Source organism: Phasianus colchicus, chromosome 1 (assembly GCF_987193195.1).
Source record: "Phasianus colchicus chromosome 1, bPhaCol1.hap1.1, whole genome shotgun sequence".
NCBI lineage: Eukaryota > Metazoa > Chordata > Aves > Galliformes > Phasianidae > Phasianus > Phasianus colchicus.
Window position 1 is genome coordinate 63650347 of NC_143436.1, and position 26888 is coordinate 63677234.

At 39.7% G+C, this 26888-nt stretch overlaps 2 protein-coding genes across 7 annotated transcripts in view; one reads left to right on the plus strand and one right to left on the minus strand.

Moving 5' to 3' along the window:
• The window catches only part of PTPRO (protein tyrosine phosphatase receptor type O), a 149658-nt gene extending 140117 nt beyond the window's left edge, over nucleotides 1–9541 (plus strand). Inside the window, exons 24-27 of one of the 2 annotated variants that reach the window (XM_090145733.1) lie at nucleotides 610–764; nucleotides 3117–3252; nucleotides 6893–7013; nucleotides 8119–9541. In XM_090145733.1, the coding sequence (XP_090001859.1) occupies nucleotides 610–764; nucleotides 3117–3252; nucleotides 6893–6997 (396 nt within the window). In that variant the 3' untranslated portion in view covers nucleotides 6998–7013; nucleotides 8119–9541. The remainder of the gene's footprint in view (nucleotides 1–609; nucleotides 765–3116; nucleotides 3253–6892; nucleotides 7014–8118) is intronic. The other variant, XM_090145734.1, reaches the window with a different exon arrangement.
• Nucleotides 9542–12609: 3068 nt separating this feature from the next.
• The window catches only part of EPS8 (EGFR pathway substrate 8, signaling adaptor), a 134996-nt gene continuing 120717 nt past the window's right edge, over nucleotides 12610–26888 (minus strand). For all 5 annotated transcript variants that reach the window (XM_031589926.2, XM_031589927.2, XM_031589925.2 and 2 more), the window contains exons 18-21: nucleotides 22912–23149; nucleotides 19358–19538; nucleotides 18844–18973; nucleotides 12610–14021 (exon numbers count right to left, since the gene is read on the minus strand). In XM_031589926.2, coding sequence (XP_031445786.2) covers nucleotides 13908–14021; nucleotides 18844–18973; nucleotides 19358–19538; nucleotides 22912–23149 — 663 coding nt within the window. In that variant the 3' untranslated portion in view covers nucleotides 12610–13907. The remainder of the gene's footprint in view (nucleotides 14022–18843; nucleotides 18974–19357; nucleotides 19539–22911; nucleotides 23150–26888) is intronic.

Here is a 26888-nt window from a genome sequence, read left to right on the forward strand (position 1 = left end):
CCTCTCAAACACATAGATAGCTCTTCCCACGTTTTGAGTCTCTTTATGTCTGAAAGAAGACATCAGCTGTACTGAGGATTTTATTTCACCTAATGCTACTGAAGGTTTTAGAAATGCTTTTTGAAAATAATGGGTATTTTTCTAAGATTTTTTCTTTGTTGCCTGGCAATGACAATGTTAGGAGGTGATGTTTTTTCTTCTGTTTTTTCTTTAAACTTCAGAAGAAAAATTCTCATGAATCCAGTATTAATTGTTTGCCAGCAATGTTGCTCTTTATCCATGGCAAAAGGAGAAAAGAAGAGGAAATGGAATACAAAGAGGAACAAAGCCTAAGCTTGAAAAGCGCAACAGTTCTTGATTTATAAGAAAAAAATAAAAAATAAAAAAAATTAACTGCCGTGTAACAACAAACAATCAAACAAACATCAAAACCATATCCCAAACCCAGCAACAGGATTTTTTCCCCTTTTGTCCGACTTTATGATTTTACTATCTTTGGTAGTATGTGGATCGAGAAAAAAAAAGTAACAACAAAACCTCAGTCTGACTGAACGTGACTGCACTGCTAAAACCTCTGTGAACACACTGCTGTTCTGCTTTTCCCACTAGGCTGATGAGGTGCAAGACGTGATGCATTTTAACTACACTGCCTGGCCAGACCATGGTGTCCCCACAGCCAACGCCGCCGAAAGCATCCTGCAGTTCGTGCAGATGGTCAGGCAGAAGTCAATAAAGAGCAAAGGCCCCATGATCATACACTGCAGGTAAACATTTCACAGCCAAGGCAGTGGGGAGTTGAAGGAAAGACCCGGTGAGATAGGTTGGAAGGGTAATTTTGGGGAGGAAGCTTGCTAATACACTGACGCATTTATCCCTTGTGTGTCATCTGAACTTTGATGAACATGCTCACTCCCCTTGTCTTACTGGGAGCAGTTGTCATGCTAGAAGTGACATCATACCACATTGCTTCCTGACGCAATGCTACGCACTGACTTGAGACCCCTTTGTAGCTTCTGCTGTGAGAGCTGCTCTCGGTAGGTCTTCAGAGGGACAGAAATTGCCAGGTTGCAGTGGATGAGTGTGTGTACTCCCTAGTGACATGGTCCAAAAGAATGTTGAGGCTGGACAAGCTCTGTACCTGCCAGCCCTGCATCACCCACCTCAGACAGCAGCTATGTTGCTGAGCATTGTGTCAGCACCCTCCAGCCTGGTCCAGTCTGTTGCTGATATGTTAGTCAGCACTGTGTCTCTCACAGCACTCTTTTGAGTACTACTTTCCAGAAAACAGTGTTATAGAGTAATATCTTTTCAAGTTTCCAGGAATGACAGCTAGTGTTCTGATGGATGCAAAACAAGAGTATCTGTAAAAGCAGCAAAGCATGCAGCCTTCCCCTACCTCTTAATGGAAAAATACATAGGGGATATTGTTTTGGAGTCCTACTATCAAGAAAGATGCCAGTAAGCCAGGGAAGGAACTAAAATTAGGGCTGTGAAATGGCACTTTTTATATTACTTAATTGTTCTGGGAAGGTATAGGAGAAAGCATTTTCTGTAGCATCTTCTTTTTAATTAGGATGCTTCTACCAGAAGAGAAAGAGCTTTTCAGATAATATTTTACACAACACTGTACATATTAGACCACATACATTATAAATAACAATGTTCTGGTATGAGTGGAAGTGGGGGGAGAAGAAATGTATTGATAAACAACAGTGGTTGCTCTCACACTTTAAAGAATGGGAGGAACTGACATAATTACAACTTTTCCACTTGCTGTTTATGTATATATCAATTAATGAATCTATGAATATTATGAACATATCAATTAATGAATCTTTCAAATAAGCAGATCTAAAGTTCCGTTTCATCTCTTTTCATGTATTAACATTTTTGCTAAAGAAATACAAGTGAAAAATTGTTTTGTGAAAGCTGTGTTGAGACGAAATACTGAAACTTAATCTCACATACTTTTCTGAAAGTACCACAAGACAGAATAAGGAACATCTGTTAAGACACTTCTAGCCTTGGTAGTAGTTACTGTGTTGGCTCTCTTTAGGTCACTGAGGCAAATAGTTGAAGGACTGGCAGCTCAAATAGTGTTTTCCTCAGTTCCTTCAGTAGCAGGGAAAAATATTGCAAAATACAGGAAAACCCACCAAATGAACACACAGCTAAGAGGCTGGTGCTCTCGGTGGAATTTTGTTTTTTCAATTATGGAGTGGTTTGTACAGCACTAGGTCTCCTGGCAACAGATGGAGATCACCTGTCTCATGGGGGAAAAGTATTCTAGTCCAGGAGTTGACGGAGTTCACTGAGAAAGCTTTAAACTAGGTTTTAAGGGGGAAAGGGATAAAACCAGGCTTACTACTAGATGAGCTTAGGGACAGCATGCTAGTGTTGGGGATGTGATCAATAGCAAAGCTGAAGAGCGTCTACAACAATGCACACAACACAGCCAATAAACAGGAGGAGTTAGAAGCCCCTGTGCAGCTGACATAGTCATCATCACTGAAATATATAACTGAAATACAGTTATCTTCAGGGAACTCAGCCCTCAAGCTGGAAGATGGGTGGGGAGCAGAATAAAACCCCCTAATTCTGGAGAAAACAGTTAGTGACCTGCTGCTCAACTTGGACTGTCACAATTCCATGGGGCTAGGTGGGATGGTGGGATCCACCGGTGGGTACAGAGGGAGCTGGCAGAAGTGCTTGCCAAGCCATGTTCCTCCATTTATCAGCAGTTCTGTTCAACTAGGGAGGTACCAGATGACTGAAGACTTGCTAATGTGATGCCCATGTACAAGAAGGGTTGGAAGGAAGATCTAGGAAACTATAGGTCTGTCATCCTGACCACAGGGTTAGGGAAGGTTATGGAGCAAATCATCTTGAGTGCATTCACACAGCATGTGTGCGACAACCAGAGAATCAGGCCTAGCCAGCATGGGTTTGTGAAAGGCAGGTCCTGCTTGACCAGCCTAGTTTTCTTCTATGACTAGGTGACCTGCCCTAGTAAATTATCTAAGCTGCAGGACATCTACTTTTTGCAGTGCCTCTGATTTTCATCTATGCCCATGCCTGGAAAGTCTAAACAAGATATACGTCTGTATTTGTTGCAGTGCTGGAGTGGGACGAACAGGAACATTCATAGCCCTGGACCGGCTCTTACAGCACATCCGTGACCATGAGTTCGTAGATATATTGGGCCTGGTATCTGACATGAGGTCCTACAGAATGTCCATGGTGCAGACAGAGGTAGGAAGCTGTGTCAATACACTTTGGTGTGAATATATCATGGGATCTCTCTCATGCTCCTCTGTAGCTTGCTCACGTCCAATGATTGTTGTCCCCTTTGAACACCTGTCAAAGTAGCTATGAATTGAGAAAACTAAGTTGTCATCTTTATTGAAATATTGTCATATTGTTAATCTGCTGCATAGCTGAGAGTCTGATAAAATGTCTTCAATCTCACTGATGTCTTCCAAAGGTGATGAGCTATTCTCACTTTCTGAAAAAATCAATGTGCAAAAATGTATTAGAAGAGATTACCATTTAAAAATTTCAAACCATTTTGAAAAGAATTGGACTTGCTGAAGGAATTAATGACTCATGAAGTGGTATCAGTATTGGATGGCCACTCACAGGTTTTCAGGAGCGTATAATCTGGTCAAGCATATGAACTAAATTACATGATGGCAATACAAATTCCCAAAGCAAAAAGGACATAAGAACCATGAGAAATTTGCCAGAGACCACCCAGTCCCACACTCTGTATGTATACCTACTAGGTACCTCTTTTTATGTTGGAGGGAGACATTTCATAATAGTCACATCAAAATATCTGTATGGAAAAATATGCCCAAACTCTTATTCCAAAACAGATGGTTTTATGTATCTGGAATCTTCCCAGTTCTCCTACTAATGATGGAAAGATTTCCTGCTTGTTTTACTCCACTGGTTAGATGCAGAACAAGCTGGCAACCATCATATAGCTGGAAGGACCACATCACTGTTAGCAGCCTGGCTCTGGCAGATAATCTGTTGCCAAGGATTCCTTATCCCAGAGCAAAGCAGAAAAGACTTAGCAGGGGGGAGGGAGGAGAAGAAAAAGCGACAGAAATGCCTGCTACTGTCTAGGAATTTTAAAAATCAGTCTCAGATCATTCCCATAAACCACCACTTTTCAACACAATTCTTTAAAAGGACTTGTATAAACACCAGAAAACAAATCGTGGTACTTTATTTCAGCTGCAGCTGCATTAACACTCCTGAAGTGACGTGGTTATTGTTTTTTCTAACATATAAAGTCACTGCCTGTTTGGGGCTGATGCCCAGTCCTGCTGAGCCTTATGCAGATGTCAGCAGGTGGCACTGGCACTCAGGTACAGGGCCAATGGAATTGCTCCCTTTAGAAAACCTGAAACCGCACACCTGGGCTGACCTGAGCTCACATTTCCTCACATGCTGGAACGTTGGCTCTGTCTCATGGAGCAGTTAAAAAAAAATAGCACAAGCCTGAAAAAGAGGTTAGAATGGAGAACACTCTGAATTAAAACTAGTCACTTCAAACCAAAGGGAGTGAAGAAATCCTGACTTTTATGTGGCCTGAAACATACTTCAAGCTCTGATACCTGCTGGGATCATCAGACCACTGTGGGCACAGACTGAGATTCACACTCAGATTTTCAAGCTTTAAATTGCCTCTGTCTTTGGAGAGTCATTTTTGCTCAAGAGCCACTTGTTCCCCATGTCTTGTACGCATAAGGATTACTGGAGGATTTGTTGGGGTTTGCCTTCTCTCTGCTAGGAATAAACTCAAGTGATGACTTCTATATTTCAAACTGAAATACAGTGTTTCTCTGTATGATGATTTGCTTTCAATGTAGTGTACACATGGGGTGATAAATCCCCAAATAATTAACTGCTCTGTGAGCAAACCTAGGTTTCAGCCTCATACTGGTAAAGAAGTCGAGCATTAGGGAACACAAAGCTTATCAAAACTTTTCAGTTTCATGCATGTGTGGCATGAATGCAATTTGTTGCACTTAAGTGCATTTGGGTACTTTTCTGTGAATTAATTTATTTTCAGGCAGTGTGAGGTGGATGGACTTCCAGAAGGCCATGTAGAACCTTCAGGCTGAAGACATGAGAGCAGATAGTATGAGAGCAGATAGTACTACACCTGTAGTACTAAAAACTGGATAAAAGAGGGGATCTTTTATTTATAAATATCTTAAGTATGGGAGTCAAAGACACATGGCCAACTTCTTTTCAGCGTTCTGTGGGGAAACAGCCATAAAATTGAACATAGGAAGTTCTGCACCAATATGCAAAGGAACTTCTTCACAGTAAGAGTGACAGAGCACTGGAACAGGCTGTTCAGGGAGGATTCTCCTTCTCTGGAGATAATCAAGGGCTGCCTGGATGCCTACCTATGTAGTCTGCTGTAAGGGACCTGCTTTGCAGGAGAGTTGGATTTGGTGATCTCTAGAGATCCCTCCCAGCCCCCACGATTCTGTGATTCATTGGATTGCTGCACTCCACAGGTTCCTGCAGTTGGTTGCCCCTCTCTGACTGGCCAGCACCACAAAACTGGCATTCCTAATTCTGCAAAACTGCCACCATTAGGTGTGTTTCAGAGACCATGACAGCATGGGGCTTCATTTCAGATTGGAATGGGAAAGATGTCTTGCACACACAGCAGTGCCATTGCTCAGTGAGAAGCATGGGGCTCAGCCTTGCTCCTCTCCAGCACATCACTTACACACCATGGTCACTGGCCATATGGCTGGCATGTGCTTGCACAGCCTCCTCCTGGAATCTGATAATTCGCACTGCAACCAGACAAAAAGGGAATTGTGAATGATAGCAACTATCATTTCTAAAGCTACAACTGCAGCTCTGAAAGCGCTGCTTCCTATGTTATTATGTTAGCCCACTTTATCAGAGGAACATGCTGGTGGTACAGCTGAACTTTCCCACTAGTGTTCCATTACATTTTGTTGCCATGTGACAGATGGCAGCAGGGGGGGCAGTCTGACAGAATGGCATCTGACATGGAAATGTGTATGAAGAAGAAGTGTGTCACTGAGTGCCTCTATGTGGAAAAAATGGCATCCACTGACATCCATCAACGGTTGCTGAACATTTATGGAGACAAAACAGTGGAAGCAAGCATCATGAGGCAGTGTGTGGTGCGTTTCATCAGTAGTGACAGTGTGTCTTCATTGGTGCAGGTTTTTATGAGTGCGGAATGCAGGCTTATGTTCATCACTATTGAAAATGCATAGCTAATGGTGGCGACTATGCTGAAAAAATAGTATTTTGTAGCTGAGAATTTGCTCTATCAAATAGTGTTATTGTACTGTTTGTATCTGTTGTAGTTTCTGTGGAAACAAATAGGAAGCATTACTTTTGGAACAACCTACGTAAATGAGATTTCTAGAAAGCTATATGTCATAAATACGGCTGAAGTGCTTCTGTCACAGCATGGTTGTGACTTCACTTACAATATACCTTGTTCAGAGCTAAAATTTGCTACCGTCACAACTAGCAGGTAATCAGTTATTGGTAAAACTCTTAGCAAATCACCCATCACTTCAGCTTCCAGTCAGGCTGCCCTCACAGTTGACACTACAACAGTGTTAATTTGTTTCACTGCACCTCTCACTGTATGATGCTGGGGGAAGCTTAGTGAGTTTTTGTGCTTTTGAAGCTGCTCTGTGCAACAGTAAGAGGCTATTATTTGGGAAGCAGAGAACTCACTGCGTGTTGTGAGGGGATAGGGAGTGCAAAACAGGGAAGCTGTGCCGACGACTGCTATGAAGCACTGTTTGGGTTTTCATCAGACTTTGTGAGTTACAAAAATGCCAATTCCCTTCATTCTTTCTTCCAGGAACAATACATTTTTATTCACCAGTGTGTGCAATTGATGTGGCAAAAGAAGAAGCAGCAGTTCTGCATAAGCGACGTCATATACGAGAATGTCAGCAAGTCCTAGTTTGGAGTCCCAGGCGGTAAGTCCAGGAAGCCTTGTATGAAGCACAGAGCTAAACATCCCCGCTGCTTGGTAGCAACCAGCATCACATTATGGCTGTATGATTCTCACGCTGAGGAAGCTTTGCTTGGGGCTTTCTTCCTAGGCTTCTCTCTGCTCTGAGGGGATTTTCAATGGAGAGTGCAAGCAAAATCCCCTCAGACTCTTGCATTAAATAACTCACCGTACTTCTCTTGGCAGTGTAAGGGTTTGTTGGTTCACATGTTCAAAGAATTAGAGAATCCTGAAATTCCAAGGATTTAACTGAAGCTGTCACTCCAGTTGTCCTCCTACATCCTGCAATGAGTGAAGGGTTCAGGCAGAGGGAGAATTATTCTGTCCTGACATCACTCCCATCTGCAGGTTACCAGGGCCATCTGAGGGTTTGGGTTGGGCCGCCAACACTGGTGGCATGCCAGCAGGGCTTCCTAAGGAGTGAAGGAACTCAGGAGCTCCAGCAGGGAACGCTGGGAGCCAGGGAACAGGAGGACTCTCGGCCAGGCACTGCTATGAGCAGGGGCTACCACTGTGCTTTTCCACCAGGCCCCAGGGACTGCCTCAATGCAGGCAACAGCATGTCCTGGCTCCCAGCAGCACACCAAGCAGTGCTCTGGGGTTTTCTGTTGATGAAGCAAGAACATTGCCTTTCGCTTTGGGCTCACTGTGAGGACACATGGCCCTGCCTCAGCTAGTGAGCTTTAGTTCATTAGGTGGCAGTAATAAGCCATCCATAACCTTAACATTTGCTTTTGGCTGAAGGAGGAAGCTGCACGCTGCTGACACAAAGTGGATTCTCAGCTACCTCATGGAGAGTCATGACAGGCACTAGCCATCTGCACTGGCATTCTGTGATGTGGCACAGGCACCTGTAACAGCATCTGTGTGTGTCATTCCCCTGCTCATGAAACACACCCATGACTTTGCACAGGCCTCATCTGCCCACTTGTAGGGAATTCACCATCTAAAAAGGGTGTCAGAGCCTCATTATAGTTAGGCCTCTGTATGGATGTCTAGTAGAACTATATGCCAAGATCTCTGTTTCTTACCTAGTTCTAACACGTTCTCTCCCTGTTTTATTGTTCCAGGTGAGACCATGAAGCACACCCATCTTCCCTTGCTTCCAATTTTTTTTCTTTTGGTGGCTTGAACCACCATGAGAGACCGCTGCCTTGCGGTACGCGGACAGTGAGAAACAGAAACTTTAACTTTCAGAAGCACTGGGGAGAAAAAGCCTTAACAAGCCTGCGGTGTCTTTTGAACTGTTTTAATTTCTGGACATTTTTTTAAATACTGGACCAAATTCAACTGAACAACATGAAGGAAAAGACACTACAAGATGTGCATAAAATAGAGTGCTCCAGAGCATTGGGTTTTCTTGTTTGGTACTTTCAGTTATTTTATTTGTTTCTGTGCAGGTTGGGCTTAAGGTTAAAGTAAGTAAGTAAGTGCAATATTTTTTTAAGGGTTGAATGAAGACCTTTCTTCATGTGTCACTGGTCTGTGCTAACGTCCATAGGAGAGCAGGCATTGTTAGTATCTAATAATACCTCATTAGTGAATAGCAAGGCATGAACATACATGAAGAAATATGGAGATTGTGAAAGAGGGGGGCAGGGGTGCTGGGTACCTGAATTGAACTGTTTCTTGCAGCCCTGACATTCTCTGCTTGGGGCCTGGGGAAATGCAAGACCCAAGGAACGGACTGACCTTCGGAAATGCAGACCATGGAGCCTGAAGCTGAAGCAGGCAGCTGAGGAACGGGGTCATTGTGGTTTGTGACAGTGCTGCTAGGAATAAAGCAGAGATATTGCTCTTTTCTCCAACCTTTTCAGTAACGCCACTGAGAAGGTTATTTTTTTTAGATCAATCTAATCCAAGTGCAGCTGAGGTAGCTTCAATTCCATTTCTATAGCATCTAACTGTCTGAGCAATCTACGGTGCCTATACCCCTCATTTGTTTATTATTTTTAATAAGTATTAAACCTGTGTAAAAATGTGAAGCTGATTCAGGTTGGGTTAAAAAAAAAAAAATGTGCTTTAATGGATGTAACTATTTTTCCGAGCCAGGAATTCACGGTGTTACAAAAATGTTTTTTTTTTTTTTGGCATGTGAAGGGATATGGTTATTGCTTTATTGCTACGAGGCTGCCAAAGCATCGGGACAGATTCCTGCAGGGACGTCGGGTCAAGGCGATGGGCTCTTTTCCTTTTTGCTGTCAGTTTCAGTTCTAGTCAGAATAATTAGCTATATATATTTTTTTGTCTTTGTATAATTCCAGTACATCATTGTGTATTGTGACATGGATGCTGTCAGAATGGATGTTTGATGGCATTTTGTAGCCTGTTGCTTTTTGTCACCTCATTGGAAGTTAGCAGCAATGGTAACTCAATGTAAACAAAACAAACTTGAACTGAAAGTAAACACACTGGATTGCTTACCTGTGAAGAAGTCACTGTCAGCAAAACAGCAAGTGCACTCACACATACTTTGTATTCACTGCACAGCCAGCGTACCAGAGGTGGTAGCTCAGCCACTTTCAGGAGCCTGATATCCTCCTTTAGATGACAATGGGTTTATTTATTTTTTGAAGTGCTATTCCTTCAACTGATAAATAGGTGCATATTCCTTTAATATCTATTCCATCTCAGTAATAGTTATAATGGAAAACTTCCTTCAAACTCTCCCACATGTGCAACACAAAACTGCATAGATAACACAACCCTTAAATAAACCAGGTCCTTTTGAAGAGTATTGAAAGAAACAAGACTCTACCTCTGATTATTAAATGTGAGGTGAAGTGCACACTTCACATTTGAAGTTTCCACTAGGTCCACTCCTAAAGCAGGGCTGCCATGGTTTTAAATTGGAAGCCTGCAAATGTACGCAAATGGGCAGGGAGCCATCTTTAGGGGGTAGGCTGCTAACAAGAAAGCTTCAATAATACCGTTGTTTCTGTTCCTTCACAAGTGCATTTCAGCTGGAGGGCCTGCCATATAACTGGGAATGGCCATGATTTGCTGGTCTAATTTGAACAGAAGTTAGAATGATAAAAGAGCACTTGACAGTCCAGACCTTGCCTTTCTGTTGGTTTATATTTCACAGTGTCACCACATGCTTACTTAGAAAACATGTTCACACCCCTCTAGAGAACTTCTAGCAGGTATAAAAACCAACAAACCCACAAAGGTACAAATGTTCTTGCCTTCTCATCTACTGCCCTCTGTGCCTTGCCCACTGATTCTACGTTTATTCTGTATCATAGCCCAGAGTATCCAGGTTACTTTTAAAACACTGATATGCACACAAACCATTACAGTTTGAGCTGGCTGTAACTGACTCTTGGCAGACCATAACAAAGTACAAGATAGCTTGCCAACATCACACCGTTGCTAACTATACTGCCTGAGTAGCCTGAATTTTGAATGCTTGTTATTTTGAATACATGTTAGCAGGTATATATTTTTCCTTTGGGTGTGTATGGGAGTTGTGGCCTGAACCTCTGATTGAGCACCTGGGTAAAAGACCCAGTCAGCCCTGGGAAGGTGAAGGCAATTCAGCTGTGTGACCAGAAGGGATGGAGCCTGGCTGCACCTCTCTTAGACCTCATTTAAGGGCTGACTGCCACTGTGGAAAGATCTCTGGTTGGAGATCTCTCCCTTGTGGCATGAACACTTTTCCTTTGTAACATCTTCCTATTGCGCTGATCCACTTGCCATTACACCTCTTACATCACCATTCCACCACACTGATCTTTCTGATTGTTACAGGTTGCTACTTCACAAAGTCAATTGCTATTAAGATCAAACAAACAAAAACCCCTTTCTTTAGACAAAATATCTTTTCCTAACTCATATATTGTGCAAACCTGCCTGTGTGGGATGGAAGTACCACCTCTCCTGGCCTTCTTCAACAGCACCTCTAGAGCAATAGGAGTGCTTGAGAGACTGTGTGGCTCAAAAGAAGCATATAGAGCTTTTGGCATGAATCAACATTCTCTACAGCCAGCTTTACCTTGTCATGGAAGCAAGCTAACTAAAGAAAAGTGGGCAGAAGTGACTGCTGTTACACCGTGTGTGCAAAGAAAGCATAAAACTGCTGAGTAAGCATGGGATGCCAAAGCTCCTCCACACCATTATACACAGTGTATCTCTCTAAAATATTACTGTTAAAAACAAAAATCACAACACACTGCTCAAAGCCTCGAGAAGACATTTGGAATGAAATGTTGCATTTGGAAATTTCATTTTCCTCTAAGACATGGAGAATTTTGCAGAAAATTATTTATTTTCATTTTCTTAACCCTAAATCAAACCTCCTTTTACTTTCTCATAACTGCCACCAGGCTATAAACTCAAAAACTGCACAGTGGAAGTATGAAGCTCTCTGGAGTGCCTTAAACCATCAAGAAAATTCCAGGAAAATGGGTAATATCTGCTTTAACATCACTTAAAATTCCAGATTGTTACATAGAAGTCGTACAGTCTAATTCAGCAATGTTGAAGTGTAAAATTCAGCTTCAAGCTTTACTGGCTTGGTTAATCATTAGCAGTTAATTTAAAAAATAATACTTTTTAAAAATGCAGAAAAGAAAACAAAATCAAGGGAAACAAAACATACAGATTATTCTGCTTACACGGAAGGATTTTCCTGTTTTCCTCCCAGGTGTCTCCAAAGATCTCTGAGAACACTGACCACATTCAGATTAAAAATAACTACCAACTACAAAACCCGCTGAGAAGCCACCTCTTTTCTTTCAGAGAAGATATATGGGGTTTCTTCTAACACCTCTGTGTACCAAACTACATAAAGTCTAAGGTGGTGGCTTCTTTTGAGCAAAAGCAAAGCTGTATGTTCAATCCAAGAACAAAGTTGCAGTGAGTATGAGAACTGGCTTTGTATTTTGATACCTAACAGGAAAAGGGAGGTGCACGAAGCCATCAATATAGCTTTTATGATATCAGATGTACTTTCCATGTGAAAAAAAGTGACTTTAATTTTTATGTCCAGGTTTCAAAGATCTTTTTAAGTTTTTTATTTCTGTACTTACAAGCAGTATCTATGTAAGAACAGCCTGAGACTTTCCTTTATGTTCTTAGTCATTCATCACGCAGTGAAGGAGACTGCTGTACAGCAAACACATCAGACTGGGTAGGTATGCATACATACAAGTGAGGGTGCAGGAAAGAAAATTTAAAACATGGCTTAGAGAGTTCAAATCTTGGGAGGACCAGACTTGACTTTTAATAACAAGCTGGGCAGTGAGATAGTCAACTTTCTCCCATAAAGTTGTGTGTATAGGTTGAATGGATGCAGTCATCATGAATGTGTTCTGGTTCAAATGTCTCCAGTAGGGAGCATGTGATAGGGGAATCATCATTTCTTTCAGGGGTAAGACAGAAATCCTCGTCTTGGAATTGCTGTGGCACTTGGAGCCTTAAGTTTGGGACCCTTCACTTTCAGAACCATTTCTGAGTAAGACCACATTTAAATAACAGGTGTCATATGTGCTTTTAACCAGAGTAAATATATACATTGACACATAACCAACACACAGAAATAGTATTTGTAAGGACATTTACAATAAATGGCACTAAACACCTTTATTAAGATTTTAATTTCTTTTATGAAAAAAATGAATAGGATTCTTTTTTTTTTTTTTTCCTTGTACACAGAGGAAAAGCAAACTAATGGCAAAAATCAAGAACACTTTCTTATTTCAATACCATCTTTGTAGCCAGAAAGATACAACTATTTAACAGACAAGAAATACTGTTTATTGCAGACTTTAAGCTGATTCATGTGGAAAAGGCACTATGAAACTTAATCAAACTAGATGATTAAATTTGTCTAAATTAAGTGATATTATATATTATATATAATACATATATTATATATAAAATCACAACACCATCTGAAGTAACAGAACATTTTTGTGACAAAAATCATCGCATCTTCAAAAATAATATTTGCTGGAAGGGTCGCTTCCTTTTCTCTCCCTTTTGCCTTCAGGAATCCAATTTTCCAAAAGATTACATTCATAAAGGAACAACAGCTTTTTACATATGGAAAAACTGACGTCTGGGATCAACACGCAAAGTCTAGATTATACACTGTTCCTCCAACAGGTTAAGTTACAAACAAAAAAGGCAAGTGTATTAAAAAAAAATAATGAGAATTGTTTCATGACTACCTACAGCAGATCTGATCCCCTCTTTCAGCTGAGTTGTGTTACTGTTTTCTATTAATTCCTTGTGTAATATTATTGTTCATCACGAGAGAAGTACTGATAAAATCAAAGTACAGAGTATTATTTTGGTATAAACAGCGTCATTAGTAATAAAATACCTTGGGAGCAATGCAAGAAAGATTCAGTCTATGCTGGGCTGCTGTTCATACCCTAAACGTTACCTCTTTGATTGCTGGCATCAACTAAACATCCTGCAGCTGAATGCACTGTAAGAAAGACATAGTTGCATACTACAGCTGGCGATGGAATTCAGAACTATATTATTACTAAAGAGTTCAAATGCTTTTTATTGCTGGCTCAACTCTCCTAGGATGGATCAAAAATAAAAATACATTCCAGTTTACCTGTCACTGAAATGTTAATTCCATAAAGCCAAGGCATGTCTTTGGGTATAAGTGACTCTAGTGCCAATAGTTTCACCTGTCAGGAACTTACATTGGATTTCTCATTTTCATTTTTAATGGTGAGAAGCCAGCAGCAAGTACTTCTGCAGATACTACTGTAAGTTTTCTTTATGATGGCTAGTTATGTATTTTTACAGAGTAATAAGACATTCCCCTTCACTAAAGCAAAGCTGGACTGTATAATGCTATGGTCAGTGGAACTAAAGAATAGAGGAAAGACTTTTAGTGGCTGCTTCCTTCATCAAAAGACTCCACACCTGAATCTGATGCAGCTGCACTGATTTTTTCTTGTCGTCTTCTCATAATTTCTTGCAGTTCTGAACTGCCACTGTTAGCCTACAAAGAAAGAAAAAAGAAGAGCTTTTAATCTGTGATTTTGACAAAGGATGAAGTTCTACTGACAGCATTTCATTTAAGATAGATGTTTGAGCAAGTTAAACATAACTTGCAGCTCCACCACTAAAATGCACTAAGAATCTGGTTATGTGACATTTGGAAAACAGAAGCATTTACGCTATTCCTAAATGTAGATCAGAAAAGAGCTTATAAACTGTTAACCAGCTTGATTTTTAACACTGCTGGGTACTGTTACCTCTCATGCAAGACTCCATTAGCATTGGATACTCATAGATCGAAATACGGCCTAAATACAGAGTTAAAGTCCACCAAATTTGCTAGGATTTCACTCGAGTACTTAAAAATCATGGCAATCATATTTAGAAATTAAAGCACAAAAATCCTTGGGCTTTTAGATCTATGTCACCACTAAATTCATGCATGCCCGTGGATTTGCACAGCCAAGGCCTCAGTAAGGATTTGGATTACTAATCTTAGTATTCTACATCGTACTGTGTGACATCAAGCAGTTGCTGATCAAAAATTCAGTACTAAAACCCAGAGCACAGTAATAAGAATTGAATCCTATTAATGTATCAATGTTGCCCGAGAACAGCATTCTGAGGAAAAGGCTTAATTTCACATTTAGGGTGAAAGAACAGTTCTCAAGAGCTAGGGCAAATAGATTTCTTTGAAAACATAAATGAAGTTATTAACAAGGCCAGGATGTACATGCAGTAGAGCATAACTTTACAAAGCACACATGACTTTGAATAAGGCTAGGAGAGTATGAAACAAGATCTATATCACTGCTGTGTTACTTGCCTGTGGCATGACCTTCCAAGCTTAAACGCTAGCTTCCCAAATATCCCCTCACTAAGAAAGCAGAAACTGTTTTTGAAAATTGTGAAATAAATTTCTCGACTGTTATAGGAAAAACATCCTTCAACTGATTCTTCAACTTTCTCAAAATCCTTCAACTCTTAGAATTTATCTCATGACACAAAATTTAATTTAGATTTATCCCATTAGGTTTATTACAATGCGTTATCTGATGCCATGTCCTGGCAGACAGGTGGGCATCTAAAGAAAGAGATGGACTTATCCTAGCTAAAGTACCATTGCTCTCTCTCCTGCTCCCTGAGTGAGAGCAGAGAGCAGGGGGCACATAACTAACTCCCTGAAAGTGACAGACCACCTGGATTTGTCTTCATTCATCTTGTCCTTGCCCACTTGGTTCCAGATACAGAACAAGCACAGAATCTGCACTTTACTGAAGTAATGCATAAAAAATATTAGCAAATACCTGACAGCTTGCTTTATCAGAGGTCACATCAAATTTTTTTTTTTCTGCAAAGAACTGAGCTGCCATGGCTGCAACAGTTTATCTTCCTGATAACATCAGTAAAAACCTGACTGATGGGCTTGAAAAGAAACTGCAATACAACACATGTCCCAGCACAACAGACACATCCTGCTGAAACAGTGAACAGCATAGCTCAGCAGCCCAGGGCTGTTTTGGGGAACACAATCCTTTGAACAGACTGTTAGACCTCAGCTCTGCTTAGTCTCTAACCAAATCATGAGGTATCAGTAAGCCAGTAAACTTTACATGCTTTAGACTCAGCATGCTGAAATCAGAATCAACAAATGCAATGATAAAATCATGAAATGGCTTGAGTTGGAAGGTATCTCAAAGATCATGTCACCCCCTGCCATGGGCACAGTGGCCAACCACTAAATCAGGCACTAGATCAGATTGCCCAGGGCCCCATCCAACCTGGCCTTGAACACCTCCACGGAGGGGGCATCCACAGCTTCTCTGGGCAGCCTGCTCCAGCACTTTACCACTCTCTCAGTGAAAAGCCCCATTGGTCCATCACGTTTCTATGTCTGTATTGTTCCTTACAACCAGGTGCTCTAGAGAACAAGCAATTTGATGCATGGACTAGATAAAAACTATTTTCATGTGTTCCCATGCTTTCCATAGATGGAGTAGGAAGACAACAGGAATGCAGAATTTAAGTCCACAGAGATGAGATCATCGCAGAGATGACAAAGGCAATGTTCAGGATATTTTATCTCTATGCTTATCTTCTGACTAATGTTCTTCATGCCCAGAGCTCCACAAAATTTGAAGAAATGCACACACAGCATCTAATGATCACTGCAACTATTAACATTTTCAATTTGCAGTGAAAAAGTAAATTCATACAGCTGACTGGCCAATTGGGTAAAATGCTCTATAGTTTGCATACTTCAACATTATGGAGCAATCCTGAACAAAAGCTTCCCAGAAGGCAATCCCAATCAGTAGAAGATGTATGGGGCATCTCAGTCTGCCTTCTCCTGACATGCTGCTGCTTGCAACCACCATCTTCTTGGACAGAAACAGTGTTTGGCCCTGGCTATGTCCAGCTGTTTTGCCCTCTGACACACTGATCTCATGCAGAGTTTTCTTTCTGGTTTTGTTTGGCCAGACTTAGAAAGCTGCCAAACCCCAAACATCTCCACTACATTCATGGTCTGCTCCTTTGTCATGTTTGTACTGGGGCCACAAAACTCTGAGTGCTGTCTTTGATGTTTTAAAGTGGTTTGGAATCAGGGTTAAATGGAGTTCTCATAAAGATAACATGACTAAATTCCAATAACAATTGGAATTGGAACTCCAATTTCAGAATACTTAATTCCTTTGCCTAAGGCTGAAGAACATAAAAAAAACCAAAAAAATAAGAATGCAGCTGCATACAGGTGAGGATCTGTTTTTCAGTAACAGGGAATGCAGGCCCCAATTTGAGAGACAGGGCTTTCATTGACCTGCAGAAACTGTATGAATCAAGAAACACTCATGGAAGTTCCTGGCTACAAATAACAAACATAGATGAGGCAGGGAGCTCTGTAATGGTAGACAGCATATGGGTTTGTTTTCTCTTGGCCATTACTGTTATTTATGCATAGCACACAGGACATTTACAGAAATATGATACCAAAGTACTATGGAAAGAATGCCAGAGCTACAGAACTTCATGAGAAGTTGTCACTGATTAATTGTGTAGGACAATTACTGTGGTCAAGGCCATAACCATACTTATAAAAAGCATTCTGTTTTGCTTCGCTGTGTAACAAGTCTGACACTGGTACAACAAGTACATGTGTACTTAAATGCTTCTGTAATTGGAAATGCTTCTAGTTTGAGCAATAAAACATAACCTTGCTTGGAAGACATGAGCCCATGTTTCCTGAGTCACTGGTAGACTTTCTGGGACTTATTCATCATGCACATTCCTATAGATTATCTTAAACAGAGATGGACAGCTTTTCTAAGACTTGCAATATGAAATTCAGATATTACAAATGATATGATACATGAAATACAAAATACGGACAGAAAGGAAGATGTGCCTTTGTATTCCAGACAACAAAGCAAACAGGCTAAAGTAATCAAAAATTTCTTCAGTTCTGAAAATCATCAGTTAAACCTCAAATAATTAAAGTAGAAATAAATATTTGCATTACCTTTTCACTAACAAAATCCAACAACCTTGCTAAACTCCCAGGACCCACTTATTAACACTGGGCAAGTTTTTACTGCTCAGTAGTTTCCTGCAGAGTAAAGCCTAACTGAGGTAAGCAGAAAAACATCACAGAGAGGGAAAGGTTTGACCTTTCCCTCTCTGTGGGAAGGCCACCAAGTCCTTTGGTAGGACAGACAGCTCTTCACAAGAAATGTTCTTCCAGGTGCAGTTGTCAAACTCTCACTTCCTGGATTTCCTCCATCAAGCCTACATCTCTGAGATATATAGTTTACACTGCTCTTCTGGTCACATTCTGAAGCATATTTTATTAATAATGATATGGAAGTAAATTTGGTTTTAGACTATTTTAATAGTCTTTTTCTTTTTTTTTGCTCCATACATGGGGACTTTCTTCATGAAACTTAAGACTGTAGACATTCCGTAGAAGCTGAAGTATATACAAACATACTCACTAGGAAATAATGGATTGCATTGGACTTAGCAACATATTCCTAACAGGAAATTAAGACTTGAAGCAAGTTTGATAGTGTTAATAGCAATTCTCTCTGGTCCATGCTGATCAGGTAAATTGTAAAATATGCATCATCTTAAACTTCTCTTTTAAAACAGATCTGGCAGTTAAAGTTCAAATTCTTTAAGGAAGGTAGTTCCAGGTTTCTGATGAGAGAAATAAATATATATATTTATTAAGTTTCCTTTAAACAGAATTTGAAGACTGAAGCTCCTCTGTGGACTAGTGTCACCCCTAGACATTATCTAGTCTATTTCTCTACTTCCTGCATTAAGCTAAAAAGAAAAAAAAAATGTAGCTGTTTCATGGTTTTAAATTGGTAAGCAATCTTCCTAGGGCAACTCTTAATCCCAGCTTTTAATTTTTTCAGGAACAATACCACTGTTATGAGCAATGAGCATAGAAGTACTATACACATTGCCAAGGCTTGGTAATTCTGCTAACACTCAGTTGAACATGTTTTGTTACACTTAGGATCCACCAAAGAAGATGTACTTAAGCTTAAGTACCACCGTGTACTTTTTCTGATGCTTTGTGGACCCCTTTGGAAGTGTGGAGACATCCCACCCAATGTTTTGAGGAATGCTGCTCAATGCACTAATACCAAATAATCCAGGTACAAATGATGCATATCAACATGATGAGAACTGAGGAAAAAAATATGTATCTTGCAGAAAGAGCTATTTACTTCCATACATTCAAAAATGATGACTTGAATCATATATCCTAGATATCAGCGAGCCAGCATTAGAGTAGTAAGAAGGGTTATACATACCTCCAAAGCAGACTTCTGTACCGTAATTTGGCTGTAGACTCTAGACCCTTCTGGGCAAACAGTCCTCAGTTCCTCTTTATTGAGGGAGAAAAGCTGAGCACCGGTCAGCACACCAAGGCTGTTCACAGTCCTAGGGTCACAAGGAACAAGCAAGAAATAAATAAGAACGTGCTGGCCAAAGAGGAAGAAGCTGTCTTCATCAATCATCACCTCAGGTAGAGCTACCAAATCAAGATAAAACTGCAAGCAACAGGAAAACGGAAATTGATTCATACGTGTCATACCAGTACCTTTTGGTGGAGGCTAATGTGCACACATTTTTTTCAGAAAGATATCTCTCTATAAATAACCATGAGGTAGAAATAGACATATTTTCTAAAACTTTTTTTTTTTTTTTCCAAGAGTATCTTGCTTTTCTGAAAGCTTCTTGATTTTAAAAAGCAGTCAGACCATGCCCAACTAACTATAAGGAGAATACTTCTAATAACTTTCTCAGATTTGTCCTCAAACTTACACAGGGTTGAATCCTTTGGACTGCAGCCATGCTTTCACATCCTCAGGCGAGGAGTCGTACGTGATGTTCACTACCGGAATGTTTGGCCGTGGCACGTGGAACTTCCTCTGGGCATTGCTGCGGCCAATGGTGAGCCGGTGAACGAGTTCATCCTGCACCTCTTCCATCTGAGATTTCCTGCCTGGAGAGAGAGGTGCCCCACAGGAGTTACTCTCAAGAATGCTTTATAAAGGCAAGGTCATTTCTTAAGCTCTAATTTAAATCTTATACTTTTTTCCCCCCCCTTTTTTTTTTTCTTTAAAGATCTATTCATTAGCTCTGAGTTATTATCCACCTTATTCCCCAGGGATGACTCCTGTATTCCCACACCTGCCTTTACCAACCAAAGCAAACTAAATATATACATTCAACTGAGACCCCAGAAAGAAGAGAGAAACTTGGTGTTGCAGAAGTAGATAGAGCAATCTAGCACTCAAGATAGAAAATGGGCAAAGAGGACTGGATTGTTCAACTGCCATAGTTTGAATTTCTTCCAACATAAACTTAATGTTTTAAAAGTGAAAAAAAAAACACGAGAAAGAAAATAAAAGATTGTTTCCATTTGGGAAACTTCTTAGTGCAAATCAAGGTAAGACAAAAACAAATTTACCATTGCTGAGACATACTGCCTTAAGCCTAATATTTTACTATAGTGATCAAATTTTTAAAGGATTTTAAGAAAAGATCACAATAAATGATTTGAATTCACTCCGAGCCTCAGTAATGTAGTGCTAGTTGACTGAAACAATGCCACTCTTTGCTTTAAAAATAATAAACAAATAATAATGATAATAATAAATTAGTTTATTACACCAGAGATACTGGAACTGGGGTAAGACTATTTCTTTTCTTCGAAATCAAACTGTGTAACTTTACACAGAACTCTTTTATCTGAAGCATTCAGTTCCATTGTTGGTCACTAGCATACAGTAAATGGGAATGCCAAATAAATTTTCAAATGCATAAAAAATGATCTGTGGAAATTTTCACAAAAATAGGTAGAATCTGAAATAGTGTCTTCATCTTCAGAGACAGAGAACGTGCTGATTTAACACAAACTCATCATGCATTAACTGGTATTACTGCAGAAATACTTGACGTGCAACTTCTAAATGTTCTAGAAAAATCTCCATTTCCTTAACAAGATATTTGCAGTTGTCACTATTCCACATTCTCAATTTGCTGCACAAAGAGTAACTACATTAACTTTTCTGATGCATTCAGATGGCAAAGTTTTCCTTTCTTCCTGTTACTCTTGATGGCAACAGGGGAAAATGATACGGCACTACATGGAAAAACAATAAGACTATAAAAATGTTTCAATCTCTCATTTCATTTTATATTCTCACAAGAATCCTCCAAGGACTCATCCCTCTTGCCAGTCATGTGAATAAAACCAACATGGTTTAGGGTTTTTTTCTAATCACAATTTAGATTACAAAAGAAAAATCCCTGTTTTAACCATTTTCTTCTTCCTTTTATAAAATAGCCCCAGGCCCCAAGCTGAAAGTGGACAAAGTATCTCCAGCAAAATATCTGAAGCATGCAGACCCTATCTGTATTTTTTTTTTTTTCCAAAGTATGATTTGGAAGACAAAATGACATGCTCAGTGATATACAAATAAAGACTTTGGACAATGTTATTGTAGTATGCACCAGTTACTCTCCCAGACAGGAAGAGCGCAAGAAAATTGCTATTGTGTCTCTATTTACACGGATTTTGGAAGATATAGATTTTATCTAGACCAGGACAAATCAAAAGACAAATATTTAGCTGTTAGATAACAAATTCTTACTATTGTTAAATGCATTATCACAAACAAACAAAATGCACTCAGTAGCGGTGGCTGCACATTCCCTGCTACTGATTGGGAAGGGCTGTCCACGACTGTTGTAGGGGCAGGATTTTTCTGGGGATCTTGGCACCTGAAGCTCAGTGAGCTTGAGTTTAAACCCCTGGTGAGGTTACAGACATCAAGCAAGGCCTTGGCTTGAGTGCAACCTAAGGGGCGGCAGATGACGGCTTGCAACCACTTGGTCTACAGCAACCAACCCTTCACAGCCCATGCCTAAAGCCAGAGTGGTCTTCAAATTTATCATCTATAGCAGACAGACAGAGCCATCATGGATTCAAAGAAATGCACATCTGCTGCAGCATGTGAAGAGCATCTCATGGAGCTAACAAGATCAATTATTTGGGGGGAAGTTCACTGTCAACCTCCACATCTTTTGTAAAAAACTCCTCAAGTTTGTGTTTTCATTTAAGAGGCAAACCAAAGGCAGAGGCTGGTCCTAGTTTGTCTGGGAAGCAGCAGGGAGATGTGTTCCTCCCAAGAGGCTGTTCTAATTACCAGCTAGACTGTTGTATAAGAAAGCTGAAGAGTCTCAGAGTCTTCCTGAGTTCAGAGTCTGAGAGAGAGCTGGTCTACCACCAGGCAATGCCACAGCAGGCTGAATGTATGCAAGTGGGGATGCTTCCCATCTGCTGGGAGCGCAGGGAAAGGGGCCCTCTGCAGAAAGGGCTACTCTTGGTTTCAGTTTTCATCTCAGGTGGAAATCAGATCTTCTGATAAGGAAGGGGATTGGAAAAGCTGTCAACTCCTGAAAAGCAAAAACCTCATTATTTTAAGAACTACTGGTTTAGAAGCTGTAGCAAGTGCTTGCCAACAAGTTTCTGCTATTTTTGAGCTAGGTGATTTCATCACTTCAAGTATATTTAGGACAGAAATTATTGATTAGGGAAATTCTGTTAACCTAACCACTTTTCAGTTGGTACACTGTGGGATCCTCAGCAGCAACTGTGGTTTATAATTACAAGGAAACTTTAAGCAGAACATTTCATGACTGCCACACACTGCTTGCTGCAGATTATCATGTTTTTCCATCAATAGAGCTACGGATTATGTCTTTTAATTCTCCTAAAACAAGGACACATAAATTTGCTTAGTGGCCTGCCAACTGCTCTTGCTTTGACCAAGGGTTCTGGCTCTAATGACAAGTTTCCTACACTACCACTAAAATTTGTTTTCTATGCATCAGCCACTGTAAGCCTCCTTGGAAGCCTTAGATTTGTATTTCAGAAAGGTGTAAATGCCCTAGATGTATGGACGATCGTGGAGAGAAGTGTAAAAAGAGCCCAACTGATTTCAAATTGATTTGATTAGAAAGCGGTAGTGAACTCAGGCAGGCGGAGTACATTACCCAGAATAACAGCATGAGCATTTGCAGTGTTGAAAACCGAGTAAAGATCCTAGATAGTCATAACAGAAGAGAATGTGAGAATACACTATTACAGGACTGGCACAGATGCAAGGCTGTTTTTGCTCCTACTTACTTTCACGATTGTACAGAGAACTGTCTACGCATAGAACATGTGTCTTTTAAATATGGGTTTAAATCTAAGTATTTCTTAAACATTTATCTGAAACAGAAGGCTTTAACGAATTTGAAGATTAAGCAAAACATACATACAAAGATGGGAGAGAAACATTCTTTTTCTTCTTAGACAAACTTACGGTCCACAGGAACTTGTTTGTGCTTCTGGCTGTCTCGTGCAACGCTACCACCGCTGTCGCTAGAGGTGCTGCTTTGGCGGCTGACAGTTGCTGGCGCCTTGGGCACAGGAACTGGGATGGGTGCTGGGGTGCTCGGAGGGAGGGGGACAGCTGCAGGAACCGGAGCAGGCATCGGAGGCGGTGAAGGAGTAACAGGAACCGGATCAGGTTGTTTAGCAACATAGTCTGTCCTTTGTTTCTGAAAAGATGCAGTGAGACTCAGTTTGACAACAGAGCTTGGACAAGAACTTAGACAAAGCTTCTGGAGAAAATATTGGGGTGCTCTGTACCATCTGATTTCATTTATTGCTCAAAAAGTCATCCCTGCTAGATACAGTTATAAAATTTGCCAAAATTTGATCTGGTATGGTTTTACTTCTCTTTCAGACATAAAATTCAGAACAATCACATCATCTCAAGTGCGCTTCTTTCTTCCAAGCAGATGATTTCTATACATAAAATTGTTTTAAAATTCTGAACTTTACTATCTGGCACTTTTGAACAGCTTCCAAAATTTTTGAATTGCTGGAGTTTATCAGTATAAAAACATATGTTTTAGAAATGTTCTGTTACAAGAGTGAAAAATGAATACATCCAGTCACTCCTAAGCCTGACTAATGGTTTAACTTAGGAACATCACTGAATTTGAGGTAGCACATTGTTTCCTGAACTTCAGACACTGCTTAAGAGATTCCTGCTCCTCCTCCGAAAATTGAGTTGTGCCATTTCAACTATCTGTATGAGAACTATGCACAACAATGTGATTAAACACAAACACCACAGTTCTTTGAATAAGGCTGCTGGCTTTTTTTTTTTTCCTTCTTTATGAAGTGTTCCAACAGCATGCAAATTATCTTGTTGTTAATAGCTAGCTGGCAGGTGCCTCAAAATTAATTCTGTGGAATAATTCCTCTTTCTTTGCCTTTAAAATGGTGCCAGTTGCAGGAAAAGGCGTGCATTTTCCCAAAGCAACCCCAGTGACAGACAAGCCCAGGAGGTCATAAACAACCTATGTTAGCCTTTTCTTTCCAACAGTTCAAATTCTACATCTCACTGTTTTAACTCTGATCCCTCTCTATGGTTTTGGACTGATAAAGCTTGAAGTTTTGATATTAAAGTTTGTTTGCTCAGCACTGATGCTTCATTTTTAAGTTATGAGAAGTCTGCTTTCTCTGGTATGAAAATAGAGGAGTACATTCCCCAGGCTCATTGCTCCTTCCTGTAATGCCATTCACTAATTCCTTGGAGGCAGAGGGTTTATGGTAGATCAAGTAGGGAAATATTTGTAGAAGCCATATGGTAGAAACTGAACAGCACATCACTGCCCTGAAAACAAGCAGAACTTCATTAAATGTCAACCACTGCCCTCATACTGGAATCCCCAGCATGGTACACATCTAACCTATGGGAGTGGCAATTTGTAGTGAACATGAACATGTTATAGCTAAGCAATGCAGAGTTACACCAGCCCAAAATTTATCCAATCAGGCTCCCTTAAGCCTAGGGGAAAAAAATGTATTTTGCCTTCTCTAAATCATTTTTTCACTTAAATTGCAGCAGTCAGCAACTGAAGCAAACATATTGTCCTAAAACACATTTGTCATTAAACCTTTCTTGTTTCAGTTTTTAGCATTTAAGTGATTTAAATGAATTAATATGGATCATTTTGTATTCATTTGCAGTACACTGTGGAGAAATTAATATAAAAATAAGAATCATGACTGACTTTTCTGTACTCCAGTACTTTGATGTAAAGACACAAAACATTTTCTAAAATGTCAAATGCCAAAAAAGTGAAATGTGAAATATAAAATAGAACAAGCAGTATCATGTGTACTTAATAATACTGTCTTTTGGTGGAAGCAGTGCTTTAGTAGGTATTTAGTAAGCATTCCATAATTTATTAGACATAGATGTACTACAACATATCCAAAATTATCTTAATGAATTTAAGAATTTCACTGATATTAAAATATTTTAATACAATATATAGAAAAGTTTGTGGTTTGTTCACAAATTCAGATGCCTAGAGTGTTATCCCCACAGTGTACCATCACGTGTGTCCTTGACCTTCCTAAACAACATGCAAAGAAAAAGCATCGCTCTTTTCATGGTAGAGAGGATTCATTACAAACCAAGGCATCAGCTGCGTGTCACTGAAATCTCAATCCAGAAGAAGCGATAGCAAAACATTACACATAGCTCTCAGCAGATGCTATTAATGTGGCTTCTGAAACACTGTATTGCAATCACAAGTCTCATCAAAATGACTTACTACATGCTGGAGTGAAAATAGAAACCAAACTGGAAGCATCACTCAAATTCTATATTTAAAGACGAAACTACAGGGAAATACACTTCAAATTTTCTTGAACATTGCACAATAATTATACACTTTAATCAATTTAACATTGTTATTTTTTTCATTTTTTAAAAACTCCTTTCTTTAATTCTGGATATTCTGAGAACATCCACACATGCACCCCATCATTTCTATTCACTGCTACTAACTAAACAAGCATGCTCTACAGAATTTGGTAGCTACACACTCCAAAAGAATAATTTTTGAGGTTCAATATCAGAACAGTAATTCCATTACCTCTGAAAGCTCTCCCAGCAATTGCTGCGAGGAAAATGGAATAAATCATATCAAAGAGTATTGTCAGTAAGGTAAACAGTAACTGTCTCACACATCTCTCCTGAAATTTCATATATATTAGCAATTCAAAAGCAAAAGAACATCAGTGCTAATAATCAGCTCTTCTTACTCACTAAACAACTCATATAACGAGTTGGGTTTTTTTGGACAACAAATGGAGTAGTGGTTACCTCAATACATGTATGTGACACTATGTAAGCAATGAGCTCTTTTCAAAGCACTTATCCAAAGAGACAGAAAATTAGAAATAGATGTTTGAAAAAACAACACAAACAACAAAAAAGAGGAATGCACAGAACACGTAACTGCAGAATATTAAGAGTTAAATCAGAGTGGATATGGTAACAAATGCTTACATATTTGAGCTTAAAAATATTTACTAGTTTATAAAACAAGTTAAAGATTGCTGCTGACACACATGTACCCACTAATTCACTAATGCCATCAAAAAATCCTGTGTTTTTTTCTTCCTTCCTTGCATTTTGTTTTTCTTTTAGGAATACATTTAGTTCATGTCAATTGGAACAAATCCATTATATTATTTTGAATACTTATTAATAATCTGGATATATCAGAGAAGCTTGCTGGAACTAGATGATGATGATGATTATTATTATTATTATTAGACAGAAAGTGTTTTTATTTAATGGGACAAAAAAACAGAGGTTCCAAAGCTCTTTTTCAACATGCTAGTGGATCTTGTAAAAAAAAAAATCAAGATTCAATATGATTTGATCTAGTTTTTTAATGTAATTTTTTTATGTACCAGCATCAGCCCTAGTTTTCAAACACTGTTAAAAAGACAAACAAACAAACAACGAAACAAAATAGAACAACAGGGAGCAACATGTTTCCAAACACATTTTGATATAAAAAACAGGAAATGTGTGTTCAAGCTATTGCAAATACTTAACATTAAAGAATCACTGGATACAACCATAAGCAGTGTTAGTGTTGGGAAGTGCTCCCATTAAGTTAACACAGCACTTTCTATTTAGTCTCTTTATGAACATTTCAGTGTCACACTGCTGTTGGCAGGGACACCAGGAGTGGTACAGAGTGCTCAGCTTCAGATTAGCCAACAGCGCAGTAGTTTGGATGTTTTCTTGATACTCACACTGTAGACCTCTCATTCTGGGGCATGTGCCTTCTTTCCTTTGGATGTATTTTAAGAGACAAAAAAGAAGTAACTGCCTGGACCCAAAAGGGATAATGAAGTATCTAGGACTAGGAGAGCAAATTTCAAGTGAAGTCTTGAGTTTCCTTTGGAGGACTCAGC